At 43.1% G+C, this 20,496-nt stretch overlaps 1 protein-coding gene across 1 annotated transcript in view; it reads right to left on the bottom strand.

Moving 5' to 3' along the window:
• Positions 1-16,665: 16,665 nt before the first annotated feature.
• Positions 16,666-20,496, bottom strand: part of LOC137355578 (spliceosome RNA helicase DDX39B-like) — a 42,183-nt gene continuing 38,352 nt past the window's right edge. The window contains exon 11 of the mRNA XM_068020839.1: positions 16,666-16,966. Within this exon, the coding sequence (XP_067876940.1) occupies positions 16,950-16,966 (17 nt within the window). The 3' untranslated portion in view covers positions 16,666-16,949. The remainder of the gene's footprint in view (positions 16,967-20,496) is intronic.

The raw sequence follows: 20,496 nt of genomic DNA, 5'->3' as shown, positions 1-20,496 counted from the left end.
CTGTATATTAGTAAGAGAGTAACCCTGCTCTGTGTATTAGTAAGAGAGTAACCCTGCTCTGTGTATTACAGTGTGAGTAACCCTGCTCTGTATATTAGGAACAGAGTAACTGTGCTCTCTGTATTAGTGTGAGTGTAACCCCGCTCTGTGTATTAGTAAGAGAGTAACCCTGCTCTGTGTATTACAGTGAGAGTAACCCTGCTCTGTGTATTAGTGTGAGAGTAACCCTGCTCTGTGCATTAGTGAGAGTAACCCTGCTCTGTGTATTACAGTGTGAGTAAACCTGCTCTGTATATTAGTCAGAGTAACCCTGCTCTATGCATTAGTGAGAGTATCCCTGCTCTGTGTATTACAGTGTGAGTAAACCTACTCTGTATATTAGTCAGAGTAACCCTGCTCTGTGCATTAGTGAGAGTATCCCTGCTCTGTGTATTACAGTGTGAGTAAACCTACTCTGTATATTAGTCAGAGTAACCCTGCTCTGTGCATTAGTGAGAGTAACCCTGCTCTGTGTATTACAGTGTGAGTAAACCTACTCTGTATATTAGTCAGAGTAACCCTGCTCTGTGCATTAGTGAGAGTTACCCTGCTCTGTGTATTACAGTGTGAGTAAACCTACTCTGTATATTAGTCAGAGTAACCCTGCTCTGTGCATTAGTGAGAGTATCCCTGCTCTGTGTATTACAGTGTGAGTAAACCTACTCTGTATATTAGTCAGAGTAACCCTGCTCTGTGCATTAGTGAGAGTATCCCTGCTCTGTGTATTACAGTGTGAGTAACCCTACTCTGCATATTAGTGAGAGTAACCCTGCTCTGTGTATTACAGTGTGAGTAACCCTGCTCTGTGTATTAGTAAGAGATTAACCCTGCTCTGTGTATTAGTGTGAGAGTAACCCTGCTCTCTATATTACCGTGTGAGAGTCACCCTGCTCTGTGTATGAGTGTGAGTGTAACCCTGCTCTGTGTATTACAGTGAGAGTAACAATACTCTGTATATTAGTGTGAGTAACCCTACTCTGTATGTTCGTAAGATAGTAATCCTGCTCTGTGTATTAGTGTGAGTAACGCTACTCTGTATATTAGTGAGAGTAACCCTGCTCTGAGTATTACAGTGAGAGTCACCCTGCTCTGTGTATTGGTAAGAGAGTAACCCTGCTCTGTGTATTGCAGTGTGAGTAACCCTACTCTGTATATTAGTGAGAGTAACCCTGCTCTGAGTATTAGTGAGAGTAACCCTGCTCTGTGTATTACAGTGTGAATAACCCTACTCTGCATATTAGTGAGAGTAACCCTGCTCTGTGTATTACAGTGTGAGTAACCCTGCTCTGTGCATTAGTGAGAGTAACCCTACTCTGTGTATTACAGTGTGAGTAAACCTACTCTGTATATTAGTCAGAGTAACCCTGCTCTGTGCATTAGTGAGAGTTACCCTGCTCTGTGTATTACAGTGTGAGTAAACCTACTCTGTATATTAGTCAGAGTAACCCTGCTCTGTGTATTCCAGTGTGAGTAAACCTACTCTGTATATTAGTCAGAGTAACCCTGCTCTGTGCATTAGTGAGAGTATCCCTGCTCTGTGTATTACAGTGTCAGGAACCCTACTCTGCATATTAGTGAGAGTAACCCTGCTCTGAGTATTACAGTGTGAGTAACCCTGCTCTGTGTGTTGGTAAGAGATTAACCCTGCTCTGTGTATTAGTGTGAGAGTAACCCTGCTCTGTATATTACCGTGTGAGAGTAACCCTGCTCTGTGTATTACAGTGAGAGTAACAATACTCTGTATATTCGTGTGAGTAACCCTACTCTGTATGTTCGTAAGATAGTAATCCTGCTCTGCGTATTACAGTGTGAGTAACGCTACTCTGTATATTAGTGAGAGTAACCCTGCTCTGAGTATTACAGTGAGAGTAACCCTGCTCTGTGTATTGGTAAGAGAGTAACCCTGCTCTGTGTATTGCAGTGTGAGTAACCCTACTCTGTATATTAGTGAGAGTAACCCTGCTCTGAGTATTACAATGAGAGTAACCCTGCTCTGTGTATTACAGTGTGAATAACCCTACTCTGCATATTAGTGAGAGTAACCCTGCTCTGTGTATTAGTGTGAGTAACCCTGCTCTGTGTATTAGTAAGAGATTAACCCTGCTGTGTATTAGTGTGAGAGTAACCCTGCTCTGTGTATTTCCGTGTGAGAGTAACCCTGCTCAGTGTATTACAGTGTGAGTAACCATCCTCTGTGTATTAGTGAGAGTAACCCTGCTCTGTGTATTACAGTGTGAGTAATCCGGCTCCGTGTATTCGTAAGAGAGTAACCCTGCTCTGAGTATTACAGTGAGAGTAACCCTGCTCTGTGTATGAGTGTGAATGTAACCCTACTCTGTGCATTAGTGTGAGAGTAACCCTGCTCTGTGCATTAGTGAGAGTAACCCTGCTCTGTGTATTACAGTGTGAGTAACCCTACTCTGTATATTAGTGAGAGTAACCCTGCTCTGAGTATTACAGTGAAAGTAGCCCTGCTCCGGGTATTCGTCAGAGAGTAACCCTGCTCTGTGTATTGGTAAGAGAGTAACCCTGCTCTGTGTATTGCAGTGAGAGTAACCCTGCTCTGTGTATGAGTGTGAGTATAACCTTGCTCTGTGTATTGGTAAGAGAGCAACCTGCTCTGTGTATTACAGTGTGAGAGTAACCCTGCTCCGGGTATTACTCAGAGAGGAACCCTGCTCTGTGTATTGGTAAGAGAGTAACCTGTTCTGTGTATTACAGTGAGAGTAACCCTGCTCTGTGTATGAGTGTGAGTGTAACCCCGCTCTGTGTATTAGTGAGAGAGTAATCCTGCTCTGTGCATTAGTGTGAGAGTAACCCTGCTATGTGCATTAAAGAGAGTAACCCTGCTCTGAGTATTACAGTGAGAGTACCCCTGCTCCGTGTATTAGTAAGAGAGTAACCCTGCTCTTTGTATTACAGTGTGAGTAACCCAACTCTGTGTATTAGTAAGAGAGTAACCCTGCTCTGTGTATTACAGTGAGAGTACCCCTGCTCCGTGTATTAGTCAGAGAGTAACCCTGCTCTGTGTATTGGTAAGAGAGTAACCTGCTCTGTGTATTACAGTGTGAGTAACCCTACTCTGTGTATTAGTAAGAGAGTAACCCTGCTCTGTGTATTACAGTGTGAGTAACCCTACTCTGTGTATTAGTCAGAGAGTAACCCTGCTCTGTGTATTACATTGAGAGTACCCCTGCTCCGTGTATTAGTCAGAGAGTAACCCTGCTCTGTGTATTGGTAAGAGAGTAACCTGCTCTGTGTATTACAGTGTGAGTAGCCCTACTCTGTGTATTAGTAAGAGAGTAACCCTGCTCTGTGTATTAGTAAGAGAGTAACCCTGCTCTGTGTATTACAGTGTGAGTAACCCTGCTCTGTATATTAGGAACAGAGTAACTGTGCTCTCTGTATTAGTGTGAGTGTAACCCCGCTCTGTGTATTAGTAAGAGAGTAACCCTGCTCTGTGTATTACAGTGAGAGTAACCCTGCTCTGTGTATTAGTGTGAGAGTAACCCTGCTCTGTGCATTAGTGAGAGTAACCCTGCTCTGTGTATTACAGTGTGAGTAAACCTGCTCTGTATATTAGTCAGAGTAACCCTGCTCTATGCATTAGTGAGAGTATCCCTGCTCTGTGTATTACAGTGTGAGTAAACCTACTCTGTATATTAGTCAGAGTAACCCTGCTCTGTGCATTAGTGAGAGTATCCCTGCTCTGTGTATTACAGTGTGAGTAAACCTACTCTGTATATTAGTCAGAGTAACCCTGCTCTGTGCATTAGTGAGAGTAACCCTGCTCTGTGTATTACAGTGTGAGTAAACCTACTCTGTATATTAGTCAGAGTAACCCTGCTCTGTGCATTAGTGAGAGTTACCCTGCTCTGTGTATTACAGTGTGAGTAAACCTACTCTGTATATTAGTCAGAGTAACCCTGCTCTGTGCATTAGTGAGAGTATCCCTGCTCTGTGTATTACAGTGTGAGTAAACCTACTCTGTATATTAGTCAGAGTAACCCTGCTCTGTGCATTAGTGAGAGTATCCCTGCTCTGTGTATTACAGTGTGAGTAACCCTACTCTGCATATTAGTGAGAGTAACCCTGCTCTGTGTATTACAGTGTGAGTAACCCTGCTCTGTGTATTAGTAAGAGATTAACCCTGCTCTGTGTATTAGTGTGAGAGTAACCCTGCTCTGTATATTACCGTGTGAGAGTCACCCTGCTCTGTGTATGAGTGTGAGTGTAACCCTGCTCTGTGTATTACAGTGAGAGTAACAATACTCTGTATATTAGTGTGAGTAACCCTACTCTGTATGTTCGTAAGATAGTAATCCTGCTCTGTGTATTAGTGTGAGTAACGCTACTCTGTATATTAGTGAGAGTAACCCTGCTCTGAGTATTACAGTGAGAGTCACCCTGCTCTGTGTATTGGTAAGAGAGTAACCCTGCTCTGTGTATTGCAGTGTGAGTAACCCTACTCTGTATATTAGTGAGAGTAACCCTGCTCTGAGTATTAGTGAGAGTAACCCTGCTCTGTGTATTACAGTGTGAATAACCCTACTCTGCATATTAGTGAGAGTAACCCTGCTCTGTGTATTACAGTGTGAGTAACCCTGCTCTGTGCATTAGTGAGAGTAACCCTACTCTGTGTATTACAGTGTGAGTAAACCTACTCTGTATATTAGTCAGAGTAACCCTGCTCTGTGCATTAGTGAGAGTTACCCTGCTCTGTGTATTACAGTGTGAGTAAACCTACTCTGTATATTAGTCAGAGTAACCCTGCTCTGTGTATTCCAGTGTGAGTAAACCTACTCTGTATATTAGTCAGAGTAACCCTGCTCTGTGCATTAGTGAGAGTATCCCTGCTCTGTGTATTACAGTGTCAGGAACCCTACTCTGCATATTAGTGAGAGTAACCCTGCTCTGAGTATTACAGTGTGAGTAACCCTGCTCTGTGTGTTGGTAAGAGATTAACCCTGCTCTGTGTATTAGTGTGAGAGTAACCCTGCTCTGTATATTACCGTGTGAGAGTAACCCTGCTCTGTGTATGAGTGTGAGTGTAACCCTGCTCTGTGTATTACAGTGAGAGTAACAATACTCTGTATATTCGTGTGAGTAACCCTACTCTGTATGTTCGTAAGATAGTAATCCTGCTCTGCGTATTACAGTGTGAGTAACGCTACTCTGTATATTAGTGAGAGTAACCCTGCTCTGAGTATTACAGTGAGAGTAACCCTGCTCTGTGTATTGGTAAGAGAGTAACCCTGCTCTGTGTATTGCAGTGTGAGTAACCCTACACTGTATATTAGTGAGAGTAACCCTGCTCTGAGTATTACAATGAGAGTAACCCTGCTCTGTGTATTACAGTGTGAATAACCCTACTCTGCATATTAGTGAGAGTAACCCTGCTCTGTGTATTAGTGTGAGTAACCCTGCTCTGTGTATTAGTAAGAGATTAACCCTGCTGTGTATTAGTGTGAGAGTAACCCTGCTCTGTGTATTTCCGTGTGAGTGTAACCCTGCTCAGTGTATTACAGTGTGAGTAACCATCCTCTGTGTATTAGTGAGAGTAACCCTGCTCTGTGTATTACAGTGTGAGTAATCCGGCTCCGTGTATTCGTAAGAGAGTAACCCTGCTCTGAGTATTACAGTGAGAGTAACCCTGCTCTGTGTATGAGTGTGAATGTAACCCTACTCTGTGCATTAGTGTGAGAGTAACCCTGCTCTGTGCATTAGTGAGAGTAACCCTGCTCTGTGTATTACAGTGTGAGTAACCCTACTCTGTATATTAGTGAGAGTAACCCTGCTCTGAGTATTACAGTGAAAGTAGCCCTGCTCCGGGTATTCGTCAGAGAGTAACCCTGCTCTGTGTATTGGTAAGAGAGTAACCCTGCTCTGTGTATTGCAGTGAGAGTAACCCTGCTCTGTGTATGAGTGTGAGTATAACCTTGCTCTGTGTATTGGTAAGAGAGCAACCTGCTCTGTGTATTACAGTGTGAGAGTAACCCTGCTCCGGGTATTACTCAGAGAGGAACCCTGCTCTGTGTATTGGTAAGAGAGTAACCTGTTCTGTGTATTACAGTGAGAGTAACCCTGCTCTGTGTATGAGTGTGAGTGTAACCCCGCTCTGTGTATTAGTGAGAGAGTAATCCTGCTCTGTGCATTAGTGTGAGAGTAACCCTGCTATGTGCATTAAAGAGAGTAACCCTGCTCTGAGTATTACAGTGAGAGTACCCCTGCTCCGTGTATTAGTAAGAGAGTAACCCTGCTCTTTGTATTACAGTGTGAGTAACCCAACTCTGTGTATTAGTAAGAGAGTAACCCTGCTCTGTGTATTACAGTGAGAGTACCCCTGCTCCGTGTATTAGTCAGAGAGTAACCCTGCTCTGTGTATTGGTAAGAGAGTAACCTGCTCTGTGTATTACAGTGTGAGTAACCCTACTCTGTGTATTAGTAAGAGAGTAACCCTGCTCTGTGTATTACAGTGTGAGTAACCCTACTCTGTGTATTAGTCAGAGAGTAACCCTGCTCTGTGTATTACATTGAGAGTACCCCTGCTCCGTGTATTAGTCAGAGAGTAACCCTGCTCTGTGTATTGGTAAGAGAGTAACCTGCTCTGTGTATTACAGTGTGAGTAGCCCTACTCTGTGTATTAGTAAGAGAGTAACCCTGCTCTGTGTATTAGTAAGAGAGTAACCCTGCTCTGTGTATTACAGTGTGAGTAACCCTGCTCTGTATATTAGGAACAGAGTAACTGTGCTCTCTGTATTAGTGTGAGTGTAACCCCGCTCTGTGTATTAGTAAGAGAGTAACCCTGCTCTGTGTATTACAGTGAGAGTAACCCTGCTCTGTGTATTAGTGTGAGAGTAACCCTGCTCTGTGCATTAGTGAGAGTAACCCTGCTCTGTGTATTACAGTGTGAGTAAACCTGCTCTGTATATTAGTCAGAGTAACCCTGCTCTATGCATTAGTGAGAGTAACCCTGCTCTGTGTATTACAGTGTGAGTAAACCTACTCTGTATATTAGTCAGAGTAACCCTGCTCTGTGCATTAGTGAGAGTATCCCTGCTCTGTGTATTACAGTGTGAGTAAACCTACTCTGTATATTAGTCAGAGTAACCCTGCTCTGTGCATTAGTGAGCGTAACCCTGCTCTGTGTATTACAGTGTGAGTAAACCTACTCTGTATATTAGTCAGAGTAACCCTGCTCTGTGCATTAGTGAGAGTTACCCTGCTCTGTGTATTACAGTGTGAGTAAACCTACTCTGTATATTAGTCAGAGTAACCCTGCTCTGTGCATTAGTGAGAGTATCCCTGCTCTGTGTATTACAGTGTGAGTAAACCTACTCTGTATATTAGTCAGAGTAACCCTGCTCTGTGCATTAGTGAGAGTATCCCTGCTCTGTGTATTACAGTGCGAGGAACCCTACTCTGCATATTAGTGAGAGTAACCCTGCTCTGTGTATTACAGTGTGAGTAACCCTGCTCTGTGTATTAGTAAGAGATTAACCCTGCTCTGTGTATTAGTGTGAGAGTAACCCTGCTCTGTATATTACCGTGTGAGAGTCACCCTGCTCTGTGTATGAGTGTGAGTGTAACCCTGCTCTGTGTATTACAGTGAGAGTAACAATACTCTGTATATTAGTGTGAGTAACCCTACTCTGTATGTTCGTAAGATAGTAATCCTGCTCTGTGTATTAGTGTGAGTAACGCTACTCTGTATATTAGTGAGAGTAACCCTGCTCTGAGTATTACAGTGAGAGTCACCCTGCTCTGTGTATTGGTAAGAGAGTAACCCTGCTCTGTGTATTGCAGTGTGAGTAACCCTACTCTGTATATTAGTGAGAGTAACCCTGCTCTGAGTATTAGTGAGAGTAACCCTGCTCTGTGTATTACAGTGTGAATAACCCTACTCTGCATATTAGTGAGAGTAACCCTGCTCTGTGTATTACAGTGTGAGTAACCCTGCTCTGTGTATTAGTAAGAGATTAACCCTGCTGTGTATTAGTGTGAGAGTAACCCTGCTCTGTGTATTTCCGTGTGAGAGTCACCCTGCTCTGTGTATTACAGTGTGAGTAATCCGGCTCTGTGTATTAGTAAGAGATTAACCCTGCTGTGTATTAGTGTGAGAGTAACCCTGCTCTGTGTATTTCCGTGTGAGAGTAACCCTGCTCTGTGTATTACAGTGAGAGTAACCCTGCTCTGTGTATTGGTAAGAGAGTAACCCTGCTCTGTGTATTGCAGTGTGAGTAACCCTACTCTGTATATTAGTGAGAGTAACCCTGCTCTGAGTATTACAATGAGAGTAACCCTGCTCTGTGTATTACAGTGTGAATAACCCTACTCTGCATATTAGTGAGAGTAACCCTGCTCTGTGTATTAGTGTGAGTAACCCTGCTCTGTGTATTAGTAAGAGATTAACCCTGCTGTGTATTAGTGTGAGAGTAACCCTGCTCTGTGTATTTCCGTGTGAGAGTAACCCTGCTCAGTGTATTACAGTGTGAGTAACCATCCTCTGTGTATTAGTGAGAGTAACCCTGCTCTGTGTATTACAGTGTGAGTAATCCGGCTCCGTGTATTCGTAAGAGAGTAACCCTGCTCTGAGTATTACAGTGAGAGTAACCCTGCTCTGTGTATGAGTGTGAATGTAACCCTACTCTGTGCATTAGTGTGAGAGTAACCCTGCTCTGTGCATTAGTGAGAGTAACCCTGCTCTGTGTATTACAGTGTGAGTAACCCTACTCTGTATATTAGTGAGAGTAACCCTGCTCTGAGTATTACAGTGAAAGTAGCCCTGCTCCGGGTATTCGTCAGAGAGTAACCCTGCTCTGTGTATTGGTAAGAGAGTAACCCTGCTCTGTGTATTGCAGTGAGAGTAACCCTGCTCTGTGTATGAGTGTGAGTATAACCTTGCTCTGTGTATTGGTAAGAGAGCAACCTGCTCTGTGTATTACAGTGTGAGAGTAACCCTGCTCCGGGTATTACTCAGAGAGGAACCCTGCTCTGTGTATTGGTAAGAGAGTAACCTGTTCTGTGTATTACAGTGAGAGTAACCCTGCTCTGTGTATGAGTGTGAGTGTAACCCCGCTCTGTGTATTAGTGAGAGAGTAATCCTGCTCTGTGCATTAGTGTGAGAGTAACCCTGCTATGTGCATTAAAGAGAGTAACCCTGCTCTGAGTATTACAGTGAGAGTACCCCTGCTCCGTGTATTAGTAAGAGAGTAACCCTGCTCTTTGTATTACAGTGTGAGTAACCCAACTCTGTGTATTAGTAAGAGAGTAACCCTGCTCTGTGTATTACAGTGAGAGTACCCCTGCTCCGTGTATTAGTCAGAGAGTAACCCTGCTCTGTGTATTGGTAAGAGAGTAACCTGCTCTGTGTATTACAGTGTGAGTAACCCTACTCTGTGTATTAGTAAGAGAGTAACCCTGCTCTGTGTATTACAGTGTGAGTAACCCTACTCTGTGTATTAGTCAGAGAGTAACCCTGCTCTGTGTATTACATTGAGAGTACCCCTGCTCCGTGTATTAGTCAGAGAGTAACCCTGCACTGTGTATTGGTAAGAGAGTAACCTGCTCTGTGTATTACAGTGTGAGTAGCCCTACTCTGTGTATTAGTAAGAGAGTAACCCTGCTCTGTGTATTACAGTGTGAGTAACCCTGCTCTGTATATTAGGAACAGAGTAACTGTGCTCTCTGTATTAGTGTGAGTGTAACCCCGCTCTGTGTATTAGTAAGAGAGTAACCCTGCTCTGTGTATTACAGTGAGAGTAACCCTGCTCTGTGTATTAGTGTGAGAGTAACCCTGCTCTGTGCATTAGTGAGAGTAACCCTGCTCTGTGTATTACAGTGTGAGTAAACCTACTCTGTATATTAGTCAGAGTAACCCTGCTCTGTGCATTAGTGAGAGTATCCCTGCTCTGTGTATTACAGTGTGAGTAAACCTACTCTGTATATTAGTCAGAGTAACCCTGCTCTGTGCATTAGTGAGCGTAACCCTGCTCTGTGTATTACAGTGTGAGTAAACCTACTCTGTATATTAGTCAGAGTAACCCTGCTCTGTGCATTAGTGAGAGTTACCCTGCTCTGTGTATTACAGTGTGAGTAAACCTACTCTGTATATTAGTCAGAGTAACCCTGCTCTGTGCATTAGTGAGAGTATCCCTGCTCTGTGTATTACAGTGTGAGTAAACCTACTCTGTATATTAGTCAGAGTAACCCTGCTCTGTGCATTAGTGAGAGTATCCCTGCTCTGTGTATTACAGTGCGAGGAACCCTAATCTGCATATTAGTGAGAGTAACCCTGCTCTGTGTATTACAGTGTGAGTAACCCTGCTCTGTGTATTAGTAAGAGATTAACCCTGCTCTGTGTATTAGTGTGAGAGTAACCCTGCTCTGTATATTACCGTGTGAGAGTCACCCTGCTCTGTGTATGAGTGTGAGTGTAACCCTGCTCTGTGTATTACAGTGAGAGTAACAATACTCTGTATATTAGTGTGAGTAACCCTACTCTGTATGTTCGTAAGATAGTAATCCTGCTCTGTGTATTAGTGTGAGTAACGCTACTCTGTATATTAGTGAGAGTAACCCTGCTCTGAGTATTACAGTGAGAGTCACCCTGCTCTGTGTATTGGTAAGAGAGTAACCCTGCTCTGTGTATTGCAGTGTGAGTAACCCTACTCTGTATATTAGTGAGAGTAACCCTGCTCTGAGTATTAGTGAGAGTAACCCTGCTCTGTGTATTACAGTGTGAATAACCCTACTCTGCATATTAGTGAGAGTAACCCTGCTCTGTGTATTACAGTGTGAGTAACCCTGCTCTGTGTATTAGTAAGAGATTAACCCTGCTGTGTATTAGTGTGAGAGTAACCCTGCTCTGTGTATTTCCGTGTGAGAGTAACCCTGCTCTGTGTATTACAGTGTGAGTAATCCGGCTCTGTGTATTAGTAAGAGATTAACCCTGCTGTGTATTAGTGTGAGAGTAACCCTGCTCTGTGTATTTCCGTGTGAGAGTAACCCTGCTCTGTGTATTACAGTGTGAGTAATCCGGCTCCGTGTATTCGTAAGAGAGTAACCCTGCTCTGAGTATAACAGTGAGAGTAACCCTGCTCTGTGTATGAGTGTGAATGTAACCCTACTCTGTGCATTAGTGTGAGAGTAACCCTGCTCTGTGTATTACAGTGTGAGTAACCCTACTCTGTATATTAGTGAGAGTAACCCTGCTCTGAGTATTACAGTGAAAGTAGCCCTGCTCCGGGTATTCGTCAGAGAGTAACCCTGCTCTGTGTATTGGTAAGAGAGTAACCCTGCTCTGTGTATTGCAGTGAGAGTAACCCTGCTCTGTGTATGAGTGTGAGTATAACCTTGCTCTGTGTATTGGTAAGAGAGCAACCTGCTCTGTGTATTACAGTGTGAGAGTAACCCTGCTCCGGGTATTACTCAGAGAGGAACCCTGCTCTGTGTATTGGTAAGAGAGTAACCCTGCTCTGTGTATTACAGTGAGAGTAACCCTGCTCTGTGTATGAGTGTGAGTGTAACCCCGCTCTGTGCATTAGTGTGAGAGTAACCCTGCTATGTGCATTAAAGAGAGTAACCCTGCTCTGAGTATTACAGTGAGAGTACCCCTGCTCCGTGTATTAGTAAGAGAGTAACCCTGCTCTTTGTATTACAGTGTGAGTAACCCAACTCTGTGTATTAGTAAGAGAGTAACCCTGCTCTGTGTATTACAGTGAGAGTACCCCTGCTCCGTGTATTAGTCAGAGAGTAACCCTGCTCTGTGTATTGGTAAGAGAGTAACCTGCTCTGTGTATTACAGTGTGAGTAACCCTACTCTGTGTATTAGTAAGAGAGTAACCCTGCTCTGTGTATTACAGTGTGAGTAACCCTACTCTGTGTATTAGTCAGAGAGTAACCCTGCTCTGTGTATTACATTGAGAGTACCCCTGCTCCGTGTATTAGTCAGAGAGTAACCCTGCTCTGTGTATTGGTAAGAGAGTAACCTGCTCTGTGTATTACAGTGTGAGTAGCCCTACTCTGTGTATTAGTAAGAGAGTAACCCTGCTCTGTGTATTAGTAAGAGAGTAACCCTGCTCTGTGTATTACAGTGTGAGTAACCCTGCTCTGTATATTAGGAACAGAGTAACTGTGCTCTCTGTATTAGTGTGAGTGTAACCCCGCTCTGTGTATTAGTAAGAGAGTAACCCTGCTCTGTGTATTACAGTGAGAGTAACCCTGCTCTGTGTATTAGTGTGAGAGTAACCCTGCTCTGTGCATTAGTGAGAGTAACCCTGCTCTGTGTATTACAGTGTGAGTAAAGCTGCTCTGTATATTAGTCAGAGTAACCATGCTCTATGCATTAGTGAGAGTATCCCTGCTCTGTGTATTACAGTGTGAGTAAACCTACTCTGTATATTAGTCAGAGTAACCCTGCTCTGTGCATTAGTGAGAGTAACCCTGCTCTGTGTATTACAGTGTGAGTAAACCTACTCTGTATATTAGTCAGAGTAACCCTGCTCTGTGCATTAGTGAGAGTTACCCTGCTCTGTGTATTAGTGTGAGTAACCCTACTCTGCATATTAGTAAGAGATTAACCCTGCTCTGTGTATTAGTGTGAGAGTAACCCTGCTCTGTATATTACCGTGAGAGTCACCCTGCTCTGTGTATGAGTGTGAGTGTAACCCTGCTCTGTGTATTAGTGAGAGTAACAATACTCTGTATATTAGTGTGAGTAACCCTACTCTATGTTCGTAAGAGAGTAACCCTGCTCTGTGTATTGCAGTGTGAGTAACCCTACTCTGTATATTAGTGAGAGTAACCCTGCTCTGTGTATTACAGTGTGAATAACCCTACTCTGCATATTAGTGAGAGTAACCCTGCTCTGTGTATTACAGTGTGAGTAACCCTGCTCTGTGTATTAGTAAGAGATTAACCCTGCTCTGTGTATTACAGTGAGAGTACCCCTGCTCCGTGTATTAGTCAGAGAGTAACCCTGCTCTGTGTATTGGTAAGAGAGTAACCTGCTCTGTGTATTACAGTGTGAGTAACCCTACTCTGTGTATTAGTAAGAGAGTAACCCTGCTCTGTGTATTACAGTGTGAGTAACCCTACTCTGTGTATTAGTCAGAGAGTAACCCTGCTCTGTGTATTGGTAAGAGAGTAACCTGCTCTGTGTATTACAGTGTGAGTAGCCCTACTCTGTGTATTAGTAAGAGAGTAACCCTGCTCTGTGTATTACAGTGTGAGTAACCCTGCTCTGTATATTAGGAACAGAGTAACTGTGCTCTCTGTATTAGTGTGAGTGTAACCCCGCTCTGTGTATTAGTAAGAGAGTAACCCTGCTCTGTGTATTACAGTGAGAGTAACCCTGCTCTGTGTATTAGTGTGAGAGTAACCCTGCTCTGTGCATTAGTGAGAGTAACCCTGCTCTGTGTATTACAGTGTGAGTAAACCTACTCTGTATATTAGTCAGAGTAACCCTGCTCTGTGCATTAGTGAGAGTATCCCTGCTCTGTGTATTACAGTGTGAGTAAACCTACTCTGTATATTAGTCAGAGTAACCCTGCTCTGTGCATTAGTGAGCGTAACCCTGCTCTGTGTATTACAGTGTGAGTAAACCTACTCTGTATATTAGTCAGAGTAACCCTGCTCTGTGCATTAGTGAGAGTTACCCTGCTCTGTGTATTACAGTGTGAGTAAACCTACTCTGTATATTAGTCAGAGTAACCCTGCTCTGTGCATTAGTGAGAGTATCCCTGCTCTGTGTATTACAGTGTGAGTAAACCTACTCTGTATATTAGTCAGAGTAACCCTGCTCTGTGCATTAGTGAGAGTATCCCTGCTCTGTGTATTACAGTGCGAGGAACCCTACTCTGCATATTAGTGAGAGTAACCCTGCTCTGTGTATTACAGTGTGAGTAACCCTGCTCTGTGTATTAGTAAGAGATTAACCCTGCTCTGTGTATTAGTGTGAGAGTAACCCTGCTCTGTGTATTACAGTGTGAGTAGCCCTACTCTGTGTATTAGTAAGAGAGTAACCCTGCTCTGTGTATTAGTAAGAGAGTAACCCTGCTCTGTGTATTACAGTGTGAGTAACCCTGCTCTGTATATTAGGAACAGAGTAACTGTGCTCTCTGTATTAGTGTGAGTGTAACCCCGCTCTGTGTATTAGTAAGAGAGTAACCCTGCTCTGTGTATTACAGTGAGAGTAACCCTGCTCTGTGTATTAGTGTGAGAGTAACCCTGCTCTGTGCATTAGTGAGAGTAACCCTGCTCTGTGTATTACAGTGTGAGTAAAGCTGCTCTGTATATTAGTCAGAGTAACCATGCTCTATGCATTAGTGAGAGTATCCCTGCTCTGTGTATTACAGTGTGAGTAAACCTACTCTGTATATTAGTCAGAGTAACCCTGCTCTGTGCATTAGTGAGAGTAACCCTGCTCTGTGTATTACAGTGTGAGTAAACCTACTCTGTATATTAGTCAGAGTAACCCTGCTCTGTGCATTAGTGAGAGTTACCCTGCTCTGTGTATTAGTGTGAGTAACCCTACTCTGCATATTAGTAAGAGATTAACCCTGCTCTGTGTATTAGTGTGAGAGTAACCCTGCTCTGTATATTACCGTGAGAGTCACCCTGCTCTGTGTATTAGTGAGAGTAACCCTACTCTGTATATTAGTGAGAGTAACCCTGCTCTGTGTATTAGTGTGAATAACCCTACTCTGCATATTAGTGAGAGTAACCCTGCTCTGTGTATTACAGTGTGAGTAACCCTGCTCTGTGTATTAGTAAGAGATTAACCCTGCTGTGTATTAGTGTGAGAGTAACCCTGCTCTGTGTATTTCCGTGTGAGAGTAACCCTGCTCTGTGTATTACAGTGAGTGTAATCCGGCTCTGTGTATTAGTAAGAGATTAACCCTGCTGTGTATTAGTGTGAGAGTAACCCTGCTCTGTGTATTTCCGTGTGAGAGTAACCCTGCTCTGTGTATTACAGTGAGAGTAATCCGGCTCCGTGTATTCGTAAGAGAGTAACCCTGCTCTGAGTATTACAGTGAGAGTAACCCTGCTCTGTGTATGAGTGTGAATGTAACCCTACTCTGTGCATTAGTGTGAGAGTAACCCTGCTCTGTGCATTAGTGAGAGTAACCCTGCTCTGTGTATTACAGTGTGAGTAACCCTACTCTGTATATTAGTGAGAGGAACCCTGCTCTGAGTATTACTGTGAAAGTAGCCCTGCTCCGGGTATTCGTCAGAGAGTAACCCTGCTCTGTGTATTGGTGTATTTTTTGGAACATGGACTCATTTTTTTTTTGATACCCCTTGCCTGTGCTTCAGCAGTGTTTTTGTCACTACCTCACAGTCTGTTTCTTTCCCTTTCTCATCTAATATTTCCTTTATTTATTTCAACAATAACTCTCCCATTATTCTCGATCCTCCTGTACTGCTCGATTTAACATCCCAAGGACAGGATAACACTGCTCTGTTAAATTGTAAGGATAACACCACTGTGCATATTAGCAGAGGGCTTTGCAATGCGTGCTTAGAAATCCTCTGTGCGGCACACAATTAAGCTTCCCATTGTGAGCTCCACATGTTGAAGATTCTGAACCCCTCAACTGAAATCTCAGCATTTCTACTCCTTGTCGCATATATATATATATAATCACGAGAGTCATTTATAGCACAGGAAGCAGCCATTTAGCCCATCGAGTTCATGCTGGCGCTCTGTCGAACAATCCAGTCAGTCCCATTCCCCTGCTCTATCTCAGTTGCCCAGAAGGTTTATCCCCTCCAAGAGTCCATCCAATCCTTTTGAAATCATTGTCTCTGCTTCCATCACCCTCGTAGACAGCGAGTTGCAGGTCATTACCACTCGCTGCATAAAAAGGTTCTTCCTCTCATCCCCTCTGCACTCTTGCCCAAAACCTCAATTTTGTGTCCCCTGGTCCTTGTACCATCAGTTAATGGGAACAGTATTTTTGTCTACGTTATCCAAACCTGTCAAATCTCCCTCAATTTCCTTTGCTCCAAGGAGAACAAACCCAGCTTCTCCAACCTAACCTTGTATCTAAAATCCTCCTTCCCTGTTACCATTCTGATAAATTTACTCTGCACCCTTTCAAGGACCCTCACATGCTTCCTAAAGTGTGGCGACCAGAACTGGATGCAATACTCAAGTTGTGGCCTAACCAGAGCTTTATACTGTTCAGCATATCTTTCTCGCTTCTGCATTCAATACCTCTATTTATGAAGCCCAAGATCCCATATGCTTTGCTGACCACTCTCTCAATATGTCCTGTTACCTTCAAAGATCAGTGCATATGCATCCCCATGTCCCTCTGTCCCTACACACTCTTTAGAACTGTGCCATTAAGTCTAAACGAACTTTCCCCTTCTGCCAAAACATCACCCCACACTTCTCTACTAAATTCCATTTGCTACATGTCTGCCCGTTCTGCTAGCCTGCCTATGTCCTATTGCAGTCAATTGGTACCATCCTCACTGTTTGCGACACCTCCAAGTTGAAATTCTAATATTCAAATCATTTATATATCAAAAAAGCAGTGGTCCTCGCACTGACTCTTGGGGAACACAACTGTCTATCGTGCACTGACCCCCTTCAAAGCAGACAAGTCTACTGGATATTTTATAACAGATTTATTAACCAACAGACCACCTTTAGGTAAAGACAGGCAGGAAAGAGCAATGTACAAACAAATTAAAACAGATCCAAGGTTGTATAAAAGCTTCATTTTGTCTACACAAAATTTTAATCCACTGAAACAGTTTTTTAAAAAAGCAGATGTCAACAAAAGGAATTTTAAAAGTAATCTTTCCATCTGTAGGTAAAAGGCATCTCTGATGCCCATCTAGTAACTGCAGCAAATCTCCAAGGAACAAGTTGGCAGCCTCACGAGGTGCTGGCTCTATCGGCTTTGTTCAACTACAAGACAAGAAAATGAACACTTTCAGCATCAAACTCTACTGAACAGAGACAAGAAAACCCAAATCATCCACTGAAAACCACAACTGAATCGAGAATCCAAACCCACCTGCACAAGCGGTTAGCCGGTTTGATCAACACTAACTTTATTTTATTTTTTATTTTATTTAGAGATACAGCACTGAGACAGGCCCTTCGGCCCACCGAGTCTGTGCCGACCAACAACCACCCATTTACACTAACCCTACAGTAATCCCATATTCCCTACCACCTACCTACACTAGGGGCAACTTACAACGGCCAATTTACCTATCACCTGCAAGTCTTTGGCTGTGGGAGCAAACCGGAGCACCCGGCGAAAACCCACGTGGTCACAGGGAGAACTTGCAAACTCCACACAGGCAGTACCCAGAATCGAACCCGGGCCCCTGGAGCCTGCAGTGCTAACCACTGCGCCACCCCTTAGTAATGAGAATTTAGAAAAGAGCAAAATGTATTTCAATAATTGCAAGTATCTCTACAAGTGAATCTCCTGTCCCAGCCTCAACCAACATGAAAAGTAATCCCCAAACTAACCAGCAATCTCACTAAACCCCAGTCTAACCAGTAATATTGCTAAACTCCAGCTTAACCAGCACTAACAGTAAAACCCCCAACTTAACCAACACTATCTCTAAACCCCTGCTTAGGTTTCGTAAAACTTTAAAGTTGGTCAATGCTCAGGGACAGGAGGGTGTGACTGCAAACCAGGCCGGTAAAGGAATCCAGGATATAGAGATGGAGGAGCCTCAGCCCTAGGCTTTGACCAACAGCCATGGGGTACTTGCTACCTGTGTGGATGAGAACAAGGACTGCAGGGTGGATGTGCAAACTGACCATGGTACCATGGTGCAGAATGCCATTCAAATAGGGGGAGTGAAAAGGAACGTGACAGTGATAGGGAAGAGTATAGTCGAGGGATAAATAATATTCCCTGCAGCCAAGACCAGGAGTTCCGATGGTTGTGTTGCCTGCCTGGTGCCAGAGTTAAAGATATTTCTTTATGGTTGGAGACGAACCTGCAGTTGAAGGGGGAGGGTTCAGTTGTCATGGTCCACGTAGGAGCCAATGACATAGGTACAACCAGGAATGATGTCCTGCTGAGAGTTTGAGGAGTTAGGATCCAAATTAAAACATGGAACTGCAAAGGTAATAATCATTGGACTGCGACCTGAGCAACGTGCCAATTGACAAAGGGTCAGCAGATTAGTGAATTAAACATATGGCTCAAAGAGCGGTGCTGGAAGAAGCGCTTTCGATTCATGGGGTACTGGCACCAGCACTCAGGAAAGAGGGAGCAATTCTACTGGGATAGACTGAACTTAAGGCAGGCTGGGATCAGCATCCTGGTGAATCATATAACAGAGGCGTGGATAGGGCTTTAAACTTGGCACGGGGTGGTGGGGGGGGGGGGGGTGAGGGGAGATTTAGAAATCTCAGGAGAAAAGTAGGCTATAGAGCAGTGTAGTGAATTTGGTCAAGACAAGCACAGAGGGACAGGAAGGAACAGAAATAGTGAGTGCATCAGCAAATAAGGTCCATTCAAAGAATAGTGATAAAAAAATTTAAGTCTTTATTTGTATGCACAAAGCATTCGCATTAAGATAGACGAACTACTGTCACAAATGCAGACAAATCTATTGGATATAATTGCCACTGCAGAGACATGGTTGCATGGTGACAAAGGTTGGGAAATAAATATTCCAGGGCACACAACATTTCAAAAAAACAGGCAGAATGCAAAAAGGAGTCGCAGCAGCCCTGATAATAAAAGATGACATAAGGACATTAGTAAGAAAGGATCTTGGTACAGAAGATCAGGAAATAGAATCAATATTGGTGGAGTTTAGCAATAACAAGGGTTAGGAAACGCTGGTCAGAGTAGTCTGTAGGCTCCCTAACAGCAGTTATATCGTTGGGCAGAATATTAAGCAAGAAATAATTGGAGCTTATAACAAAGCAATGTAATAATTGTGGGGGACTTTAATCTTTATATACACTAGACCAATCAAATTGGCAAAGCTGGTCTGGAAGATGAGCTTGCAGAATGCTTTCGCAGTTTCCTGGAATACACTGGGGAAACAACTAGGGATAAAGCTATTTTAGATCTAGTATAAAGATCCTTTGGGGAAATAGTGATCACAATACAATTGAATTCCATATTAAGTTTGAAAGCGACATATTCCAGTCCCAAACAAGAATCTTAAACAAAGCCAATTACACAGGTATGAGAACAGCTGACTACAGTTGATTGGGTAAATGGACTAATAGGTATGGCAGCAAATAAACAATGGGAAACTTTGAAAGAAACTCAACATGTTCAACAAAAATAAATTCCATTAAAAAACAAAATCTCAGCGAGAAAGATGCATCCATGGCTTACTAGGGAAATAGTAATAGTAATAAGTCTGAGGATTGGGAGTTTTACAAATCAGAAAAGGGTGACCAAAAAGTAAAAAAGGGAAAGTTGGGATGAGAGTAAACTAGTCACGAATATAAAAACAGATTCTAAGAGGTTTTACAAATGTAGAAAAAGGAGTAGCAGCTAAAGTAAACATCAGTGCCTTAGAAGCAGAGGCAGGAGAAAATATGAGGAATGAGGAAATGACATACACTGAATAAATATTTTGCGCCTGTCATCATAGAAGACACAAATCACATCCCAGAAATAGAGGGTAACCAAGGGGCTAATAAGAGTGAGGAACCGAAGGCGATTATCAGGAGAGAAGTAGTACGGGAGAAACTTAAGGGACTAAAATCTGACAAATCCCCAGGACCTGATCGTCTACATCCTAGGGTTCCTAAAAAGGAAGCTGCAGAGATAGTGGACAGAATATAAAAAACAGAAAAGAATGACTAAAAGAATAATGAGAGAAAGCTGGCTAGAAATATAAAAATGGATAGCAAGAGATTCTACAGGTGTGTAAAAGGGCAAAGAGTAAGTAAAGTGAGTGTTGGTCCTCTAGAGTGTGTGTGGGGAATTAATAATGGAAAATAAGGAAATGGTGGAGAAATTGAACAGATCTTTTGCATGCCTTCACTGTAGAGAATACAAATAACATCCTAGAAATAACTGTGAATCGAGTTAAAAGGGAGGGAGGAACTTAAAACAATTACCGTGACCAAGGAAAGGGTACTGAGAAAATTATTGGAACTAAAAGGCTGACAAGTCCCCAGGTCCTGACGGACTTCATCCTCGGGTCTTAAAAGAAGTGGCTGCTGAGATAGTGGATGCATTGGTTTAGATTTTCCAAAATTTCCTAGATTCTGGAAAGGTCCCATCAGATTGGAAGATAGCAAATGTAACTCTACTATTCAAGAAAGGAGGAAGACAGAAAGCAGGAAACTACAGGCCAGTTAGTTTATCAGTCATACAGAAAATGCTATTAAGGAGGTTATAGCAGGCCATTTAGAAAATCTCAACACAATCAGGCAGTCAACATGGCTTTGTGAAAGAGAAATCATGTTTAACTAATTTATTAGAGTTCTTT

Source organism: Heterodontus francisci, chromosome 43 (genome assembly GCF_036365525.1).
Source record: "Heterodontus francisci isolate sHetFra1 chromosome 43, sHetFra1.hap1, whole genome shotgun sequence".
NCBI classification, from domain to species: domain Eukaryota; kingdom Metazoa; phylum Chordata; class Chondrichthyes; order Heterodontiformes; family Heterodontidae; genus Heterodontus; species Heterodontus francisci.
The sequence above is the reverse complement of the archived record's forward strand: the minus strand, read 5'-3'. Positions and strand labels throughout refer to the sequence as shown.